This window comes from Lipophrys pholis (assembly GCF_963383615.2).
Source record: "Lipophrys pholis genome assembly, chromosome: 11".
NCBI lineage: Eukaryota > Metazoa > Chordata > Actinopteri > Blenniiformes > Blenniidae > Lipophrys > Lipophrys pholis.
Window position 1 is genome coordinate 3,915,411 of NC_137631.1, and position 17,859 is coordinate 3,933,269.

The 17,859-nt window shown below is 46.3% G+C and overlaps 2 protein-coding genes across 2 annotated transcripts; both read right to left on the minus strand.

Annotated features, from left to right (window-relative positions):
* Positions 1 to 1,385: 1,385 nt before the first annotated feature.
* Positions 1,386 to 8,231, minus strand: fem1b (fem-1 homolog b). The gene is made up of 2 exons (XM_080474930.1): positions 7,134 to 8,231; positions 1,386 to 3,531 (listed from the first exon to the last, which is right to left on the minus strand). The coding sequence occupies exons 1-2, from the start codon at positions 7,379 to 7,381 to the stop codon at positions 1,896 to 1,898; spliced, it is 1,884 nt and encodes a 627-aa protein (XP_080331056.1). The 5' UTR covers positions 7,382 to 8,231; the 3' UTR covers positions 1,386 to 1,895.
* Positions 8,232 to 11,051: 2,820 nt separating this feature from the next.
* Positions 11,052 to 16,994, minus strand: LOC308116514 (sperm axonemal maintenance protein CFAP97D1; the record flags this gene model as incomplete). Its single annotated transcript, XM_080474763.1, has 5 exons — positions 11,052 to 11,165; positions 14,220 to 14,403; positions 16,137 to 16,255; positions 16,428 to 16,508; positions 16,902 to 16,994. The coding sequence occupies 5 exons, from the start codon at positions 16,992 to 16,994 to the stop codon at positions 11,052 to 11,054; spliced, it is 591 nt and encodes a 196-aa protein (XP_080330889.1).
* Positions 16,995 to 17,859: the final 865 nt, after the last annotated feature.

Sequence of the window (17,859 nt, forward strand, 5' to 3'; positions counted from 1 at the left end):
ACGCAAACCTCAACATCGTCCACGACGCCGTGAGACGGTTCTGTGGAGACGTTAATATGTGAGTATTATCAGTTTTAGTGTGACAGAAAACCTCAAAGGATTAAAAGAAAAACTTTAAATTAGCCTGCAGAGTGAGTTGCATTTTAAATCTGTGCTCAAAGCACTTTTCGAAAGTGGCATAAAAAAAAAACATGAATAAAAAGAATAAATTGGGACGAGACGAATAAATTATGAGGAAAATGTGTAATTTGATAAGAGAGAGAAAAAACACACCAATTCAAACAGTTTAAAAAAAAAAAATAAAATGTCTTAAAGAAGTTAAATAGTTCGGAGGGAAGACGGACACGACGTCTTCATTTTGACTCAACAAGTGGAAATGCCCAGGAATTAAAAGCTTTTTAATCCATGTTCACTTCTATCCAGACCATGTTGTGCCGGCAGGAAGTGAATTAGAATCCTTTCAGTCTAAATCTCAATGGTCTCGTTTCAAACTGAAGCTACTGGTTTGAAAGTGTCACAATAAAATCAAAACTGTATTTCTGCCAATGAAATAGAAATCAAATGATATATATATATATATATATATATATATACGGGGTTGGTAGCAGTCGTCTCCAAATCAGAAGGTTGCAGGTTCGATTCCTTTCTCTGCCTGTCAAAGTGTCCTTGAGCACGACAGTGCTCCCCGTGGAGGGACGAGGCGGCGTGCCTGCCGCCTCCACTGGTATGGGGGAATGTGATTCAGGACGTTCAGCAGTGGAAAAGATAGAAGTGAAATTCACCTAAATAAAAGTGAGGATGAACTTTTCAATCGAATAAAACGACAGTTTCACCAATAGATCCTATTTTAAATGAGACCATCAGTTTCAGATTTAAAGAGTAAAAATTCCCGTCCTGCTGGCTTCATTATCCTCCTCCTCCCAGGAAGATCCTATCTGCACGCACTTCTGGGAACAAGTCAGGCTGCAGCTGCTTTAACCGATTCAAACCATGGTGAGGAAGGTATCCGTGCTTTGATTGGACTAAAGATCAATTGAACTCAGAAGGTTTTGTCTTTTTAGTTGGTGAAAGACGAGCGACATTATTATACCTGCCGTGTTTAGGTCTTTCTCTCAGGCCGTCTTCGACTCGATGCGGAACTCAAATGATTTGCCGCGTTCGGTTGGGATTCACATCTCCTCTTTCTTTTCCTGAACAGATGTAGAGGAACTCTTCTTCCTATCCAACCAGCTCCAGTTTGGCTTTCTGCCAGCTTCCTAGGTTCTGCACACGTGTTCCAGAACCACCGCCTCTGATTGGTTCTAATCTTTGGATTCCTGTCGGTTTCACTTCCAATCATTATGCAGAAAACATGAGAATGTGCCAAAATAAAAGTCCACATATTGTGTCTTTGACTTCATATTTAGTTATTCCTGATACAAAACTCATTTTAAAAAAAAAAAGAAAAAAGAAAGAAACCAACACAAAGTGAAGCTTTAAACTAACTTGATGCATGAAACCGTAGAACCTGATCACTCGCTGGGCGGTCTGATGTGTCACCCAGCAAAATGGCAACTTCTTAATTTAAGGGATAAGGCAAACCTCAGCGGCAGCAGGGCGGAGCCACTGCTCTCCTCCTCCTCCTCCTCCTCCTCCTCCTCCTCCTATCACAGAGTTCTCACTGGTGCTGCACTCACTTCAGCTGCTTGGCCGCACACAAACAACAACGATCCTCAAAACGTAAAGAACAAGAACAAGCCACTTTCTTTTCTTTCTTTTTTTTTTAGTTTTTTTTTTAGAAAAGCTCAAAAACCTGTAGTGCTGAGTCATCATCCTCAGCGCCGTTTGGACTTGTTAGAAAACTAAGAAAGGGTTCGTAGAGGCCCGGCGTGTCCGTGCTCGGTCCAGATCGGGCTTCAGTGAAACTCCACAAACTCCTCCAGGGTTTTGGGGATCTGGTTGCGGTAGGTGATCTGGTGCTGCCGCACGGCGCGCGCCGCCAGGCACTTGAGGCTCATCTTCATCTGCGTCTTCAGCAGGATCTCGGACACGCCCGTGGTGCTCTTGTCCAGCGGCGTCTTCTTCTGCTTGTTGGTCATGTCCGTGTGCGCGCCGGCCTCCACCAGGTTGATGATGATGGCGTGCAGCGTGAGGAAGTCGCTGATGGGCCGGTTGTACTGCACGATGACGTGCAGCGGCGTGTTGCCTTCGTGGTCCACCGCGTTGACCTGGGCGCCGCAGTCCAGCAGCAGCTTGGTGACCTGCGCGTTCGGGAAGCTGCACACGTCGTTGGTGTGGAAGTCGTCGACGGGCGTGGTGGAGCTGATGGCCAGGTGGAGCAGCGAGGAGCCCTCCCGCGACCGCGGGTCCAGCTGGATGAGGTCGTAGATGTGCTTGTTGATGCTGGCGCGCTCCTTGTCGCCGCAGGTGGTCTTGGTGGAGATGCAGGCCAGGTAGAGGAAGGTGAAGATGTTGGACTCGTAGTTGTCCAGGGCCTGCGGCAGCTCCGACTCGCCGCCCGAGTCGACCCGGGCCATGCTGCGCTGGATCTCCAGCACGCTGCAGCCCAGCACCTGCTCCACCGCGCGGGCGGACACGTGCTCCTTCAGGTGCACCATCTGCGAGAACACCTGGGCGAAGCGCAGCAGGTCTTTGTGTGTGTTGCGGTTTCCTTTCTGCCGCAGGCGGAGCGCGTGGAGCCAGAGCTTGATGCACTGCTCAAACTCCATATTGTCCGCGTACACGGCGCCGCGGTAGATGATGGGGTGCGACACGTCGATATTGTCCGAGCCGAGGATTCGCTCGCGGATCATGAGCCCCTCCATGTGCAGGGCGTCCCGGTCCACCCGGATGGCCTCCAGGTCCTGGAGCGTCCGACACTCGCTGCGCCCGCCGTAGGCCTCGATGGGGGGCAGCAGATCCTTGGCGACGACGCCGCCGGGGTCCCGGTGGCGCTCCACCATGGCCATGTGCAGGTACTGGTATGTCTTCTGGATGTCATAGTTCTCCCTGTCGTTGGCGAAGGACGCACCCAGCAGCTCCAGGGCCTCGATGCGGCTGTGGGGGTCGCAGTCGGCGTGCGCCAGCAGCAGCTCCACCACGTCGGCCTTGCAGCTCTCGGCCGCCACTTTGAGCGGAGTCATGCCATGTCCGTTCACCACCATGGCCGCCAGGCAGTGCATCAGCTCCTTGACGATCTCCAGGTGGCCGGCCTCGGCCGCGAAGTGAAGGGCGGTGGCGCCGCAGTGGGCCTTGGCGTTGGGGAAGGCCCCCTGCTCCAGCAGGAACTTGACCACGTCCACGTGGCCCTTGTAGGCGGCGATCATCAGGCAGGTGTTGTTGAACTTGTTGGTGATGCTGATGTCGGCGCGGTGCTCGACGAGGTAGCGCACGATGTCCAGGCGCCCGTCGAAGCAGGCGGCTCGCAGGGGGGTGGAGTTGGTGATGGTGGTGTGGTTAACGTTGGCCTGGTGAGTCACCAGGAGGCGCACCACTTCGAAGTGTCCGGCTCCCGCTGCACACCACAGTGCCGTGGCCCCGTCGATGACATACCTGCAAGACAGTGTGGGGGGAATTTTAAACGTTTGATCGGACTCTGTATCTGTACCAACCCTCTGTGGCCGTGGGAATCTCCTCTCATACGTCCTCCTGAATCCTCAGGGAGTTAAACCCGACACCGCTTATCCAGATTAGATCAGACTTTATAAATCCCACTCGGGGTAATTGGGTAATCTCAGCAGCAGTTTCTCATTGCAGAATATATTTCTGGACAGGATAGTTGCACACAGAGAACAGACTATGTACATATAAGTAGATAAATACATATAGAAATAAGGAGAACAAGATGGGGGGGGGGGGGGGGATACATAGTGGCAGCAGCAGTTATATTTACAGTATTTACAGTATTGTTCACAGTGACGGTGATATTTACATTCAGTTTTTAATAAACAGACTCGTTTCCCTCATTAACTGATTATAAAACCTTTTTTTCTGTTTCTCAGGAGTAACAGGCCCGGGCAGTGTCACCTGTGTCCACGTCCATCGTTACGATCAGGAACCTTCCTGATGTATCAGGAAGGTTCCGTAACTTCACAGCTTCTCTCGTGCGACTCTCTTCTTGTATACGTACCACAGAGAAATACCACAAAGATAAAACACTGCAGAGATACCGATACTCTACCACCTCCTCCTGAACGGGGGAAAGAAAACTTATCGGATGTGTTTCATCGGCGACACCAAGTATTAGGAACTGAATCCAGACAGGAAGTGCATCGTGAATCTGGTCTTTTTCAAATAAATCTTTGTTCTTTCCATGGAACATATTTCACTTCAGTGAAATATATATGCAAAATACATTTATGAAGTCTCACCCGAAAAGAAGTAAATCAATAAAGTGCTCTTCTTCTGAAAGGAGAAGAACTGCAGTGACTAAATTGTTGATACCCCACTGTTAATGAGAGAAAAACCTACACTGGTCACAGAAATAACTTGATTTTCAAAATAAGATTTTCACCAGACAAAGGTCCTCACGCAAACGCTATCTCCTCTGAGGGCGAATGTTGTGTCGGATTCAAAACACTATTAAATGACGGAGGAGACGCTGCTGCTCAATAAGTTTGTTCAACTTTTTGACGAGTCGAGCGGTTTTGTTTTTATTAGCCCTCAAAGTTCGGAACGCCGAATCCCGCCGCCTCGTTGAAATACATGGGATAATCAGACACAAGACACAAGACGGAACACCTCGAACAAGTGGCGACTGTGGCTAAACCGTGACTCTGATCGACAAAACAAGCAGATCAGAAGCACGACAAGAAGCTGCCGAACAAGACGATGTCACACACGTGGGGAAAATTCCATAAAACATGACCTTTTTGACGAGAGAGGACGATGCTGTCATTTTTTTTGTTCCCGCGATTTCAAGCGACATTTACCATTAAGTCAGACGGAGCAAAATGGTGCGTCTGCGTCAAACTGCGCCTCCTAGTGTCTAAAGTTTACATCTGACTGCTTCCAAACCCACACAGGCTGAAAGACAACACATCTTCCTCTCAAGAAATGAAAATTTTATCAAAATATTTGTCCGAAAACTGGATTCTGAGGAGTTGTTTCCAAAAATATGTAGATAAAATGTGTCCTTTCCCCCACCCTGATGACATCACTCACAGCAGGAGGTCAGAACCCTGCTACACCCTTCACACCAACACCTGCTCAGCACCATCAGACTGACCTCTTAACCTCCATGTCCTGACTTTACAAATAAAAGCCCCAAACTCTTTCAAAATAAAAAAAAGTGCTTGTTTATCAAGAGATACAATGTTGATTTCAAAGTGGATATTAAGTGTTGAGCTCGGCGTAGGGGTGAGCTGGCTGTCAAAATAAAAGACCAAAAGTCCTTCAAAATAAAAATCCTTGTTCATCAAGAATTATAATTTGGACTTCAAACTGGATATAAAGTGTTAAGCTATGCTTGAGGTGAGCTGGCTTTCAAAATAAATGCCCCTATGTTTTTCCAAAATAAAAGTCCTTTTTTTATCAAAAATTACAATTTTGATTTCAAACTGGAAATTAAGTGTTTAGCTTGGCGTAGGGGTGAGTTTGGCTGTCAAAATAAAAGTCCAAAAGCCCGTCAAAATAAAAATCCTTGTTTTCATCAAAAAATATAATTTGGACTTCAAACTGGATGTTAAGTGTTTAGCGAGGCTATGGGTGAGCTGGCTTTCAAAATAAATGCCCCCACTTTTTTTCAAAATAAAAGTATTGTTTATCAAAAATGACACCAAACCCTACAAAAATAATATTTAGGGATTAGCTAGATTAGAGGTCAGTTGGCTTTCAAAATAAAACCAGTAATATCAAACAGGGACCACATTTTTCAAAATAAAAGTCCTTTTTGTTAAAAAACCTTCCAAATTTTATCAATATTTAAAAAGGGGCCAGAGGCCACGATTGGGCCGACCCGACGGACCAGAATGCGAGGTCCCGATCAAGGCTGCTTGCAGCTTTAATTATCATTTTTTTATTTATTATTACTTTTGTCAGATTCCAGTTATTTCTGTGACTACTGTGGGTTTTCTTTCATGAACAGAGGGGTACCAACAATTTTGTCCACGTGTGTATGTATGAGGCCCAGATTGGAATTCCAAACACATATCTAACGCAACATGTCCAAGAATTAGTAGGAAGAAGTAAAACTTACTTAGTCCTACCACATCGCCAATATTCAATAATCACATTTCAAGAATGATCCTGACTATTACTGACTTGCACTTATATAGTTTACTACCCGTGTGTCTCGTCTTTTCATTTATTGGCAGATTATTTTCCCACTGGTTCATTATTACTTTGTTTCCTTGTTAATAATTCATGTGTTCTTTAAAAGCTTTCTAATCCAATCAAATTATGTTTTTAGGAATGACTGTTCTAGTTATTAAGTTCAACACACAATTCCACCCTGGGCCAGCTGGATTGGGCCAGAGTCCAGTCTGGGCCTCAACATAAATACCGTATGTGATTATAGAAGAAAATACTATTTAACATGCTTGAAAATAAGTCCTGTAGGAATAAAAGTCTAAAGAAACCAAAACAGAAAGCAGGCTGCACTATATTAAATAAACATCCTGCATGGGTCAGGTGGAACTGCAATAAAATCTGTTTGGATTGTCACTTCTAAATAACCGTGTGCTTCTTGTTGCCCCAAACTTCCCTCAGCCACACACATCTAAACTGGAGGCTCGGGCCTCGGGGGGGGGGGGTGGGGGGGGGCAAAAGACCATCGACTAGGACAGATTTACCATAAAGCCTGGGATGTTACCTCAGCTTGTTCAGCATCAGACAGGCAAAGGTTATAGTATTGTTTGGTGAAAATGTCTCGTGATGCTATTCATAAGCATCAACAGCAATCAGGAGCCTCAGACATCACTCCTGTTTGCACGCGCTCAGCCAATAATCGATCTTATCTTACGGGCACATTTTAATTAATGTCACTCAAAACAAACTAAACTGCAACAGGCGTGGATATTGAATGACGTGGTCACAGCTTTGGTTGTGGTGTTATTGAGGCATTTCTGTAACAGCACGTGATTCGTGACGTGTTATTCTGTCACAAAGGTGAAACCAGTAATATCGAACAGGGACCGTGAAGGGCGGGGACGTACCCATCGAAGCGGACCGTGCCCGTCTGCTCGGTGTCCACCCGGTAGTGGTCGAGGAGCAGCCGGACCACCTTGTCGTGTCCGTTCCGCGCTGCGATGATCAGGGGGGTGGACCACTGTCCGGCCACCTGGGTCACGTAGCTCAGCAGGTACCGGGTCTCCCCCTCGGAGTGGTTGAGCAGCAGCGCGGCCAGGGTCAGGACTCGGCCCTCACTGGCCGCCTTGTACACGTAACTGGCCAGAGACTCCATGTGAGCCCGACAGGCAGCCAGAACCTCCGCTTTCTTTGTCCACTCCTCCGAAGCAAACCGCCTCCCATTAAAGTGTCCGGACAAGCCGCTGTGATCACATGAAAAAGGATTCTTTTTCCTCGCGGCCGCGGCTGAAATGTGGCGGTCCAACGTCCGCCCGCGAGAATCCGGGTGTCCGTCCAGCCGGTCCGCTAAACACACTGAGCCGTGTCCCGCACAGGGCTGCTCCGCTTAAAAACCGACGACCGGCTCACCGGGACCGCGTGAATTTCTGGTCCCGAAAAGCCGAAAGAAGTCTGAAGATTTTGAAAACAAACGCTGGATTTTCACCTTCCGACCGGAAGTCCCTGTTCAACGAGAAAATACGTCCGACACTAACTTAGTTCCGCACGTGAACGTTCCTGTTCCTCCTCCTCCTCCTCCTTCTTCGTTGTATTTTAACGGAGGTTGGCAACCATTTAATGGTGCATTACCGCCCCCTATTGTTCAGGAGTGTGACCAGAGAGTAACTACATCCTATTTATTAACCCCGTTTGTACGAGGAATGTGATCAGAGGTTTTCAACACGATTAATTGTAAACTGGTGAACTCCTTCCTTTCTCAATTCAGCTTTTAGAACTGCCCTTTCTTCATTATACCTCGGACAATTTAACAAAACATGTACCACTGCCTCTCCAGTATGACATTGTGCAGATAACCCTGTCTCGTGTTTCCCTATCACATGCAGTGTACTGTTTACATTTGCGTGCCTCTACATAATTCTAACCCAGACGGTTTATTCTTTCCTAGACTTTCCTAATTTAGGAACTGGTGATTGTACAGCGTTCATTAGTTTAAATAAAAACCTTCCCCACGTTTCTGCTCTCCATCTGTCCTGCCACTCTTCCGTGACCTTATTCCATATTTGAGATTTCCACTCGTTTTCCCAAGTGGCAGTTTAATATCAATATTACCTCTTACCAAAGTTTGTTTAGCCACCTTATCTGCTGAAGATCCCGGTTATCATTCGGTTATTCTATATCAGACTGATAGAGGGCCACCTCAGGATGTCACTCACCAAGTATCGTCCCAATCTGATGTGGCATATCAAAATAAGAGCCCTTTGGATAGCACATCCAGGCTCTCATTGATATAAATTCAAACTGATATTAAGAGGAAAATTCCTGTTATCATTCAGGTTTTCCATACTGAACAATAATATAACCGCAACACTTTTGTTTTCGTTCCCATTTTTCATGAGCTGAACTCAAAGATCTAACACTTTTTTTCGATGTATACAAAAGACCTATTTCTCTCAAATATTGATGGCAGATTTGTCTTAATGTGTGTTAGTGAGCACTTCTCCTTTGCAGAGATAATCCATCCCACCGCACTGGTGCGGCATATCAAGATGCTGATTCGACGGCATGAATATTGTACAGGTGTTCCTTAGGGTGGCCACAATAAAAGGCCACTCTGAAATATGCGGTTTTGCTTTATTGGGGGGGGGGGGGGGGGTCAGAAAACCAGTCAGTATGTGGTGTGACCATCTTTTGCCTCACACAGTGCAACACATCTCCTTGGCATAGAGTTGACCAGGTTGTTGATTGTGGCCTGTGGAGTGTTGGTCCAACTCCTCTTCAATGGCTGTGCCAAGTTGCTGGATATGGGCAGGAAGTGGAACACGCTGTCGTAGACGCCGATCCAGAGCAGGGAAGCAGAACACGACGCGCAGGTATAAAAGTCTGGCCCACGACACCCCCCTTCATCTCCAAGACGGATTTGCGTCGAGCGAGACGCAGGACTTCGTGCGGGGACACAAGGAGCCGCCTGTTAACCCAGAGGGACCGGGTCCGGAACGTGTTACCTTGCTGGACATGTGGAAAAGCCGTGGGAATTACTTTTTTCTTTATTTCTTTTTTCTTCTTTTCTTCGACTAGATTCCTCGTACCGCTGCAAGCCTGCGTCTCCTCCCCCTCCTGCTGCCCCGGCTCCACTTCTGCAAGTGAACACAAGGCCTCATCCCTGGGTTCGGGACGCTGAACCCAGACCCGGTAATCACCAAGTAACCACAGAACCTCGCAGCCCCACGAACGGTGCTGAACAACCTTTGTCTGGGCAGCGTTGTTAAAGTAGCCTGAAGCTAATATATGCAATGTGTTTCTCCTGTGTCCCTGATTTTCATGCATCTGTGTGCGCATGCGCGCGTGACGGGCATCTTCTTTATCTGGTCGCTAAGCAACCGCCGCGCCACCAGAAAGAGCGAGTCAAACGCCGTTGCGTGGGTCATCGCAATCACTCTTGACGTCCACCTGGTGGACGCATCAAGTCATTGCGCTCTCCCTCTGCGTGCCGCAGCACGCCCCTAGTGGTTGTCACGGTCATCACACTGAACCCGTTGTCTGCCTCCCTCTGGTGGACGTCCGAGGTCGCTACACATGCTCACACTGCCCCTCCAAGGTCTGCCTCCGCCCGGTGGACGTTCAAGGTCATTACACCCATTCACCCTCATCACTCCAGCTGTAAAACTAGAATAGGGACTGGGTGTTAAGCTACTATGGAGGCCGCCATGTTTGTTACTCGAGCATGAACAGAAGGACTATTTACCACGGCGGAGGTGTGCATGTGCAGTAACAGTGCTCCATGGCCTCCGGATGTCTCTGCAGCAGGAGACGAGTGCATAAAAGAAAAGTTCCACCTCGAGATCCGGTATGAAAAACTGAGGGCGGCAGGGACTGGAGCACCACTGTGGTCTAAAGAGAACCCCATAGTGGGACCAAAGTCTCGCGGCTACACTTAATAGAGATCAATAGAGGGCGCTGGAGCGTCATCTCATGTCCGAGGCTTCGGGCGCAGTTTGAATCGCCCCGAGTTCAGTGATTGGCTTAAAGTCAGTTCTGGTTTGTTCTCATGTGTTTCTACCAGATGTTGAGATGAAGACAACGAGCGGTGAGTCTCTGATTATTAACTCTGTCACGTCTCTTCTAATTTATTGTTTAAAGGAAGAAATTTGTCTGAAAAGCTGCAGGTCAGGTTCAACTTTCTCCATCATAGTTATTTTTAAATTCACACAAACAGGAATGTGTTCAGGTTTGTTATTGTTTATAAATATTTAGATATGATCATATTTATTGATGACTGAAAACCTGAGAGCTAAAAAAAAAAAAAAAAAGCTGTTTATTTTGCAGTTCTTTCATTTTGAGGTTTCTTTTAGCATTTTAAAATGTTTTCAAAGATGAATTGATGTGTTGTTTGAAAATATACCTGATATATCTTTTGTTTTCCCTAAACTCAGACCTACTGCCATTTGAAGTAAACCGGCCCTAAAACACATACATTTTCTAAAAAGGACTAGTGAAGCACCTGCTTGTATTTGTTTACTAGTATGTTAATAAAGGAGTCTTAATAAGTGCTCTCTGTTTAAAAGAACGAGAATGTTTCATCACTGACGCCTCTCTCAATCTACAAAAGGCAGGATTGTTGTAATGAGGTTTATAAACACACTGTAATTAAATGAAGTTAACATTGGCTGAAAATTAAATAATAATGAAGAGCCGACCTGAGAGACGTGTCACCAGCCGCCTCTGGTTTTCTTAGTAGATTAAATCAAGACAGAAAACAAGTTGAGTTTTTTCATGTATGTCAGAGACAGTTTTTACTGAGAACAAAAGGTATAGCGTCGGGGTACGTTTCAGTGTTTCAGGTCTCTGTGCCGGTCTCTTCTGTCACTGCTGGACGTGTTGCTGCTGCTGGAAAAGCGTTCACTTCCTTCTTCGGGGGCAAACTTCACTTTCCTCTGAAGCTTCTGCAGACACAGAGACACACCGTCCGACTCAGGGAGTATTGCACTGCGGCCTCATATGTCACATGGGTTTTAGGCTTTAGGTTAAAGGTAAAGGAACCACAGGTGAATGACCGGTGTGGAAGGCCTGAAAAACATGGGGTGCGTCCAAATAGTCCCTCCTATCTCCTTTCTTATCTACTTTTCCTAAATCCCGGAAGTCTTTAAGTGCCGGCCATGATAAGGAACGTTCATGTTCTCAATAAGCAAAGGAAAGGAGGCTCAATGCTTCCTTTAGAACCTCCTTCAGCCTAGGAACCACTGATGCTTCCTTTAGAAACTCCTTCAGCCTAGGAACCACTGATGCTTCCTTTAGAACCTCCTTTTGCCTAGGAACCACTGATGCTTCCTTTAGAACCTCCTTCAGCCTAGGAACCACTGATGCTTCCTTAAGAACCTCCTTCAGCCTAGGAACCACTGATGCTTCCTTTAGAACCTCCTTCAGCCTAGGAACCACTGATGCTTCCTTTAGAACCTCCTTCAGCCTAGGAACCACTGATGCTTCCTTTAGAACCTCCTTTTGCCTAGGAACCACTGATGCTTCCTTTAGAACCTCCTTCAGCCTAGGAACCACTGATGCTTCCTTAAGAACCTCCTTCAGCCTAGGAACCACTGATGCTTCCTTTAGAACCTCCTTCAGCCTAGGAACCACTGATGCTTCCTTTAGAAACTCCTCTAGCCTAGGAACCACTGATGCTTCCTTTAGAACCTAATTTAGCCTAGGAACCACTGATGCTTCCTTTAGAACCTCCTTTAGCCTAGGAAACACTGATGCTTCCTTTAGAACCTCCTTCAGCCTAGGAACCACTGATGCTTCCTTTAGAACCTCCTTCAGCCTAGGAACCACTGATGCTTCCTTAAGAACCTCCTTCAGCCTAGGAACCACTGATGCTTCCTTTAGAACCTCCTTCAGCCTAGGAACCACTGATGCTTCCTTTAGAACCTCCTTCAGCCTAGGAACCACTGATGCTTCCTTTAGAATCTCCTTCAGCCTAGGAACCACTGATGCTTCCTTTAGAAACTCCTTCAGCCTAGGAGCCACTGATGCTTCCTTTAGAACCTAATTTAGCCTAGCAACCACTGATGCTTCCTTTAGAACCTCCTTCAGCCTAGGAACCACTGATGCTTCCTTTAGAACCTCCTTTTGCCTAGGAACCACTGATGCTTCCTTAAGAACCTCCTTCAGCCTAGGAACCACTGATGCTTCCTTTAGAACCTCCTTCAGCCTAGGAACCACTGATGCTTCCTTAAGAACCTCCTTCAGCCTAGGAACCACTGATGCTTCCTTTAGACCCTCCTTCAGCCTAGGAACCACTGATGCTTCCTTTAGAACCTCCTTTTGCCTAGGAACCACTGATGCTTCCTTAAGAACCTCCTTCAGCCTAGGAACCACTGATGCTTCCTTTAGAACCTCCTTCAGCCTAGGAACCACTGATGCTTCCTTAAGAACCTCCTTCAGCCTAGGAACCACTGATGCTTCCTTTAGAACCTCCTTTTGCCTAGGAACCACTGATGCTTCCTTAAGAACCTCCTTCAGCCTAGGAACCACTGATGCTTCCTTTAGAACCTCCTTCAGCCTAGGAACCACTGATGCTTCCTTTAGAACCTCCTTCAGCCTAGGAACCACTGATGCTTCCTTTACCAAAGGAGACCAGATCATTCTGCCCCACAATTCCTTACGATGTAAACAATGTAAAACCCAGATCCCAACTATGACTGTTATGTGAATGTTGTAGACCAAACAGGGTAAAGTAAAGTTTTGTGCAGTTTATTCTCAGTTTGATTGGTTATTCCTTCACCTGGTGCCTCTTTTCCTTTCATTTCAATTCAAACCTTGTTATATTTGAGATTATATCAGTGGTTAGAGGCACAGGGGAATGTGGTAGAAAGGCACTTTTTGTTGTCCATTTTCGTGAATTCATCGTTTTGTCAACACGGCAGACGTCACTAACCTTCACCGCCGTCGGATCATTATTACGTCACCTAGTGGAAGTGTGGTCCGATTGTCAAGACAACGAGATCGCCTTTCACTAACTCCTTTAGGAAGCCTCCCAACACCTTTCCTTAACCCTGGGACATCATCCACGGGGTTAAGGAAAAGTGCATAGGGAAGGAGACGGGAGGGACCACATTGGCAGAGGGAACAAATAAAAACATATGAGCACTCTGCTTTTATAGACTTTGACAATAAATGCGAACGTAACCCAATAAAACACTGGAACCGGACTGATCAGTCTCTTTGATATTTGCATGATTTGTGCAATTTTGGCTACACAAAATGACCGAAACGTCTAATATCACACAGGAATTACATGGATATCTAATATCATGAAAACAAATATTTACTAGTATCTTCATTTGTTTTGTACTTTTTGCGATGGCAGCCACGCCTGCCCCCTCTGATCGGACGTCCCTGCCACGTCGCCTTCATCACTGATTTTCAATAAAATTTTATTTATATAGCGATGAACACAACAAAGTCATTTCAGGGCACTTTTCCAGGGAAACCTCAACAGATCCACATGAGCAGGCGTAAGCAACCGTGGAAACTAAAAACTCCCTTCCTTAGGAAGAAACCGGTGGTGGTGGCTGTCGCTATTCCGGTTGGATTGAGGGGATTTTACATGTAAACCCAGATTAGCTTAGGCTGGAATTTGCCGCGTTGATTGATGACTCCAATATATCTATATTCAATATTCCAATGAGTTCAGTTTTATTAGTATAAACCCAATCACAACATTGCCTTTTGGTGGTACTGGCAAAACCGACTGTAGAAACGATAAAACATCTTCAAAGAAAGAAAATTGTGCAAAAAGTACGAGTGTGTGAATGTATTTAATTGTTCAGGTCGATTTAGTGTCAATTTAATGTACCATTTTGTTCACATGTACTTGAAATCATAAACTAGTGCAATCACAACCAGGTAAAAAAAAAAAAAGCAATATAAGGTGTTCTAGGGGTGTTTTATGTCTTTGTGGGTCTGTGATTGTAATATAATCTTCCCTTTCAGGTACTCACTCGTTTGTCTGTCAGCTCTCGGGGGTATCTGGAGATGGCGTCCAGGCGGTGGTGTGTCTTCTCCCAGTCGTCCAGCCACAGCCGGCGGCGGTACTCTGACTGACGAGCCAGGATTCGCTGGTAGATGGCCTGATTCTGCCGACTGACCGACAGCAGCTCCTGACTCCGCTTGGGAGCATTTAGACTGAAGGAGACAAGCAGAAAAAACACGGAATCGCTGACATAAACAATCATCACCGGCATTCGATGTTCCCAGTCTCTCACATATCCTTTGGCGAGTGTCTTTGTCAAACCAGCTGATATAAATCTGCATCATACTCGGAGTTAAAAGAACTGGAAGAAGCGACTAGAAACACTCGGTACACTGTTGAAAATAGAACTTGAGGAAAACTGCAACGAACGAGTGGAGCAGATTAAGACGGGTTGAAGCTCTCAGGAACGAAGCCACACAGGAATCAGGATCTGCACATTTATTTCAGTCAGCATCCCCACACACAGAGGTCAGCTCTTTGTTCCCCACTTCAGAAGCTGTCCGGTTCTCTTCTTTGAGTAGTAATATCATAATACTGTGTCAAATCAAACATTTAGACAAGAGTATGACTTTAAACCTGGCAAAATAAACGTCTACTGTGACAATCAGTACATAAAGCCCTGTGTTGGGCCTAAAACACCATTGTTCAGCCCCTCCTGACAAACCGGGGGGGAGGGACGCCATTGGTCATTGCCCCCCCCCCTCTAACCCCTCCGGTAAGCTGCTCCCCTGCACCTCACAGCCAGGGGGCTCCACCAACACCGCCACAGAGGAGACTGCTCTCTGAACCTGAGACCAGCGCAAATGGATTGTTTAAGACGAAGCCTGGCGCCACGGGGTGCTCCTTCACCCCAGACACTGGAGGTCTGGGTGAAACCACCCCAGTCTGTGTGAAGGAACCGGGAATCAGAACCAAACTTTCTCATCAGAACTCTGCTTTGCTCTCTCTCTCTTTTACTGACGCGGACTTAAACAAGTCGATTTAAAAGTTCTTTTTAAATTATTTTTAATTAAATCAAATTTAGTGCTGTCAAAAATAATGCGTTAATTTAATTAATTGATTTAAAACTTTTAATTTGTTAAAAAAAAATGTATGTAATTAACTTGGTTTCTGGACGCAGCACCATGACTCCAGAGCAGCATAGTACCAAGTGGAATAATATTAAGATGGAAAGTTTCACTTTAAAAAGTTCCCTGATGGCTGATTGAGAAAGTGAAAGTCATCAGCTTTACTTTGAAAAGCCGGATTTAACTACCACAGTAGTAATTCTGCAGCAAAACAGCAGGTTGCCAGGTTGCTTAAAGTCAGTCGTACCGCCAGTGGAGTGCAGGGAGCTACTGACAGAGTGTTACTACACGACAGTGGGGCAAAAGCACTGCACAGTAACACGATGCAGGTGGTGCAGAATTCTGTTGGAGCACACCCTGGACTAACACCGGTCATTTCACACACACACCTGCAGTAAAGCACCGGAGCGCAACAGGACAACAAACGACACACACACCAAAACATGCTACGACTCCGTTTCCCACAATGCACTTGCCATTTGATTGAACAGGCTTAAGCGTGTCACAATATACTGGGAAATCTAAATTTGTAACAATAATTTTGGGTTTCTTCCTTTAATCAAGATGCACCTGCGTACCAATTATCATGAAGACCAGCCCATTAGTTTTTCAGGTAGCGGTGCGGCTCCCTGTGCGTTCTGTTCAGTGGGAAACGGGTCCAAAAGGCCCGTTGAGTGTTGAAGGTTGCCGACCCCCTTGTTCTACTGCGTTCTTTGCTTATTTATGTTTCAGTGTGAACTGGGCCTCCAATACAGAGATTCAGAACCACGTCAGGTAACATTGTACCGATGTGACAATAAAGAATCCTTGAATCTTACCTCCTGCTCTGGTACTGGTTCTTGTGGTCTACCAGGCCTTTGGAGCACACTATATTGGCCAGTTTGGAGGCCAGGAGGCGATTGTCTCTGTCAATGACCGACAGACGCTCTTCCTGCAGCTGAAAAAAGGTGGAGCGGATTTAAACAGGAAACGGTCAATTTTCTCATGTTGACGTCGTGAAAGGTGAAACATACTGCAGCTTTAGTTACATCATGTATTCTGCCTGGTCAGCAAATATTAACACCGTAGGTGGTCGGCCACCATCAGCTGTGTGTGTCGTGTCCACTAACCTGAAGTTTCTTCAGTTTGAGTGTCACGTGTGCGGGTGTCCTGCTGCCGCTGGTGTCCACCGTGGGCAGAGCCGAACTCACCTGCACATGTTCATACAGCTGAATGCAATGAGTCGTGCCACAGCTGTACGTTTCAATACTTGTACACAATGCTTTTATACTGAAATACAGAGCGTGTCAACTACATGACATCCAAGCACATAAGCTATTTGGAATTTTGCATTTTAAAAATGAACATTGAAACGAAAGTGAGTGATGAGTGACTCTGTTATTAAATACTGATGTATTATCATCAATGTACTAATGACTACCACACATTGAATCATAATGTGTTTCTCCTGCTCAGTTTCAGTCCAGCAGAGACGACCAACCTGTGCAGAGACAATACAAAAGGTCAGACTTCAGTTTAATTTTCCAAAACACCAAAGAAATCCTGTGAGGACTTATAAAACTCTGATGGAATTGATCTCCTACCTTGTAGCGGTGGCTTTCATAGTCGCTCTGGTCCCATCTCTGCTGCAGGTACCGGTTGGTGACGGGTTTGAATGGCTGGTAGGACCGGTGCATGTTGCTTCTCCACATGCTCACATATCTCCAGTGTGCTGGATATGTGGCTGCTTGCTTTGTGCCTGGTGGGTTATCGCCATGGAGACGCCCGCCTCTTTGTCTCAATGCAACCAGATAAGTTTCCTTTGAATTATTACTGAGCTTATCTTCTTAACCATGGTGAGGGGGGGGCCACACTTACACGTTAGGGCTCGGCTCCTAACGCTGCATGTGCAGCAGTCCTTCTGGGGGAAACATGAGATCTGTCACAGGTTGAGGAAAATAAACCTGGACTTACACGTGGTTGTGTAAAGGCGGAATACCAAAAGAAATGGAAATGAATGGATGAATCCATACGTTCTGCTACAACATGTTTTTAAGTTAAACTACTTCTGCTTTGTTTTGGACCGCAAGTTGTGTAGAATTGTGTTGTGGTCACTTTAAGAGTTTGGAAGTCAGTGTTGGGATCTCACAAGACCACAGGAAAGTTGGTTCAGTTCTAATGAAAGACCATCTTCATTTTGTCATGGTATAAGGTCATGACATGTGGAGTCTGATTCAGGGAGTCCTGTGGCTCCACTGCAGCTCCAGAACTCTGACTGCCCCCGTGCTCTCAGCAATTGGTTGATGCCCCCAGGACACCTTCGAAATCCCCCCACCTAATCAAGGCCCTGGGAGAGATTCATCTCGTCCTTCTTGCTCTGTGAACCCCGGAGAGAAAGGAGCTGCATCCCGGCCTGCTCACAGCTCACACCAAGAGGCCTGCACCCGAAGGCCTCTGCTCCTCTTCTGTCCCGACCACGAGGGTCAGAGCTTCCCCAGAACCAGAGGCCAGCACTGTCTGATCTCCTCATGCAGGGAAGCATCCAACCAGTTTCCCCGGGAA

What these genes read in the sequence shown, in the direction of transcription:
- fem1b (XM_080474930.1), bottom strand. Translation starts at nt 7,381, where the DNA reads ATGGAGTCTCTGGCCAGTTACGTGTACAAGGCGGCCAGTGAGGGCCGA. An exon ending in GGCACGGTCCGCTTCGATGG is followed by an intron (nt 3,532 to 7,133) that starts GTACGTCCCCGC and finishes ACTGTCTTGCAG; the next exon opens with GTATGTCATCGACGGGGCCA.